Source organism: Prosopis cineraria, unplaced genomic scaffold, assembly GCF_029017545.1.
Source record: "Prosopis cineraria cultivar Desert tree isolate PC_DT_omini unplaced genomic scaffold, ASM2901754v1 PC126, whole genome shotgun sequence".
Taxonomy (NCBI): domain Eukaryota; kingdom Viridiplantae; phylum Streptophyta; class Magnoliopsida; order Fabales; family Fabaceae; genus Prosopis; species Prosopis cineraria.
This window is the reverse complement of record NW_026555453.1, coordinates 3,486-7,060: the sequence shown is the minus strand read 5'-3', so window position 1 is coordinate 7,060 and position 3,575 is coordinate 3,486. Positions and strand designations below refer to the sequence as shown.

The 3,575-nt window shown below is 36.6% G+C and overlaps 1 protein-coding gene across 1 annotated transcript; it reads right to left on the bottom strand.

Annotated features, from left to right (window-relative positions):
• Window positions 1-522: 522 nt before the first annotated feature.
• Window positions 523-3,173, bottom strand: LOC129295496 (laccase-15-like). The gene is made up of 6 exons (XM_054934028.1): window positions 2,908-3,173; window positions 2,611-2,762; window positions 2,248-2,492; window positions 2,018-2,146; window positions 949-1,905; window positions 523-845 (listed from the first exon to the last, which is right to left on the bottom strand). The coding sequence occupies exons 1-6, from the start codon at window positions 3,001-3,003 to the stop codon at window positions 715-717; spliced, it is 1,710 nt and encodes a 569-aa protein (XP_054790003.1). The 5' UTR covers window positions 3,004-3,173; the 3' UTR covers window positions 523-714.
• Between the last annotated feature and the right edge of the window lie 402 nt (window positions 3,174-3,575).

Below are 3,575 nucleotides of genomic sequence, written 5' to 3'. Positions count from 1 at the left end.
AACTATGAAAGATGATGGAGAAATCTCAAATGCTTTGCATGGGAACTAGATATGTGCTCAAGTGGTAGAGCTGAACTAAGATAAATCATAATTTGTATTATCTCTTCCCTCAAATCTTTATATTTTCAGCTATTATAGTTTATGCTCTAGTTTTATGTTAAAATTTGAATTCGAAATATTTACAAGTTCTTAGTCAAACTTCAATTTAGAAATATTGATTTTAATCATTTTTATACATATTAAGCTTGTAAAAATTTGATTAGCATATTTGCAAATGAAATTTAGAGCTTGAATTTGGTCAAACTTACTCCTGTACTTTGTTTTATTGAGAAAAAAAAAGTGTAAAGTATCAAAAAATTTGACTAACACCTAATTCATTTCTTTTTTGGTGTTGCCGTATCTAATAGTTGTAACAATTCTTGTAATTCAATTTATATAAACCATTTGCAAATTAAGCACATGACGAAAGAAAAATTGTACATTCTGCTTTCTTTTTTAACCAAAAGAAAATCAAAACAATGATTTTATTTCAAAGTATTTAAAAAAGACAAGCATCATACAAGACTTTGAAAAGTACACAATTAATAAAGATCAACCAAAGAATGAATGAAGACATTAAGAATTAAAAGAATACAAGAATTTTATGAAAAAATAAAAAGAATACAAGAATATGTTAAACCAATTTCCATGGTCTTTATCCTTGGGAAATTGAAATCAACATTTGGGCATGTCCAGTGGTGGGGGTAGCATCTGCTCGTCAGGATTGTTACCATTCTTCACGATGAAAGTCATAGCCATTCCCCACGTCACATGACGCTCTAAATGACAATGCATGAACCATACACCTGCATATCCAGACCAAATTGAATCAATGTATAAGATCTAAAAATATAATCTTTAGGACTTCAAATATTTCTTGTGGAGTGAATGTACGTAAAATATTTATACCTGGATTTTTAGCGGTGAATCTTACGGTGACCCAGCCATTTTTGGGTATGGTCACAGTGTTTTGATAGGGAGGATCAACAAGATTGTAATTCAAAGGATCCTTGTCTTTGTCAAAGTTCCCAAATCCCCAACCCACCACATAGAAACTGTGTCCATGCAAGTGAATAGGATGTTCTGTTCCGGCAAGCACATTAGTTCCCTGAAGAACAAGCTCCACCGTGGATCCAAACTCTAGCACCTTCACCTCCGTGTCCACCGATGGAGTCCACAAGAATTGGGGCAGGTCATTGCCAGTAAAATCAAACTTCAATGGCGGTGTGTCCGGAAACTTGTCTCCGTAAACACCACTAGCGTTGTTATAGTAGGCCTGCAAAATGTTAGCCCCAGGAGGTAATTTGAAGCTTATATTGTTCATACTAGCGGCGAGACGATCTAGATTTGGGCCAACACACGTTGTACCGTTGTGACATGGCAATGTGTTGACGGAGACTGTGTAGAAAAGCTCGGTGCTTATTTCTAATGGCACATCAATGGGGTGAATCTTGTCTGCTAAGCTTCTAAATTGGCTCAAGTGCTTGGTGGAGGCAACAGTGTCGTTTGAGTTTGGAAGCAAAGGCATGGAAGGGACTGGTGAAGTGGAAATGTATCTGCTTCGTTTGTATTGAAGGATCGCAGTGGTGCTTGAGGGGTTAAATGGGACACTAGCAGAACTGGAATAAGCCTTAGCAGCCATGTAGTAGCGACCTATTGGTTGGTTTGCTTCAAGCAAGACATCCATAGTTTGACCAGGTGAGATAGTGATGTAATCTACTTTCACTGGCTTGATGTAGCTTCCATCTGTCCCCACCACTGTCAGTTTATGGTTTGCAATGCCAAAGAATAGGACTTGTTCCAGTGCAGCATTGACAATTCGAAGGAGGTAGGTTTTGCCATGTCGAACGTTCAGCTTGAATGTTTCTGACATGAATAGAAAGTAATAATTATTATATTAAAAACTGTAACTGGCATTAGAAGAGAATCAACACATAGATATAAAGTTAATCAACGAGCAATTATATATAATATTTACCTGAATTTGAGCATGGGTAAAGATCACCAGGTTGGCCATTAATGGTGTAAGCATCAGACAACACGGGGTCTCCTCCACTTCTGCGAAAGTCATTGTAAACCTGAACAATATCTTGTTTCCACCATTCTCCTGCATTTTTACAAGTCACGTATATAATTAACATCACATGTATGTCTTGAAAAACTTGAGAGCGAATACATGAGTCTAAAGTCCAGTTCTCAAATAAATACCTAATATAATGGGAACTTCTGCGTGCGGTTTTGGGAATGGATAGGTAGTTCCTGGCTTAGGTTTGATGACAATAGCGCCATGAACTGTGGCTCGAGAATAGTCACTGTGAGCATGCCACCACAGAGTGCCTTCCTCTTCTGAGAATATGACCCTCTGACTAAACTTGTGACCTGGTTTTATGGGACATTGAGTGATAAATTCGGGACCATCTGACCATGGATATCTTGGTTGGTTCACTCCATGCCTGTGATATATTGATAAATTAAATATTTTTAAACAAATTACTTGAAGCTTAGCTTTACGTTAACTGATAGAGAATTAAAAAAATGTGGGATTCGTTGGTTTGTTTCTGATTAACGTACCAGTGGATGGTGATGCTCTCGTTGGCTCGGTTGTAGACATCAACAATTATGGTTTCACCTTTGGTGACGTACAAGGGTGGTCCTGGAAATTGCCCATTTACTGTCAATATGTTCTTGGAGCTACACAGTCTTGTGTACGATGCTTCTTTGACCTGCATTGAATCAAACGCAAGGGTCATGTGATGCAAGTTATAACATGTACATATTGTATGTCTATATAATCTCATTATGTTTTTGAGAGTTAGAAATATTTCAAAATATATAGTTAAACTGAATTACTACCGTAATGAAACATACCTCAAAAGTATAATGCCTTAGTGCATGAGAAACGAGGAGGTTGTTGAGGAACAAAACTCCTAATATTTGTAAGATGAATATTACTGAGATTTTCATGGAAAATCTTGAAGAGTTGGTCTCCACAGATCAGTAATTTTTCTGATGCTGTTTGTTGCTTCCAGAAATTGTTCTCGTCCGGCTGATCAATGCTTGTGTTGGGAGATTGAAGAGAAAAACTTGATATATATTTGTTTCTTGAAGAAAGGCTTGATATAAGTGGATATATTGTTCTGCGAATGATTGAGATGTTTGAAGATGGTGGCCATACATGCTGGTATATATATATAGTTTTGCGAAAGGCTTTGGCATGAACATGATTACGCGTAAGACTACTTTTTCAATTTGTGTGGCTTGTTCTTTTCGCCTTTATTATTTTGTCCAAGTCTTTGAATTATATTATATGTTGCCAGGTCGTTATCAAAATATTCTTTCTGACAAACATGTTACTTGGTCATCAGAAACTAGCTGCTGTATCAAATAGTTTTTTGTTTCAGGTTGTCGGAAACAGCAATATACTTATGGATTACGAGACAAAAAGTTGAAGAAGCACGCGTAGGGTGGATATTTCTTAATGGATAAGAAGAAGTTCATGGTTTGGCTTCAAATATAAAAAGCTGGTCAATTATTTT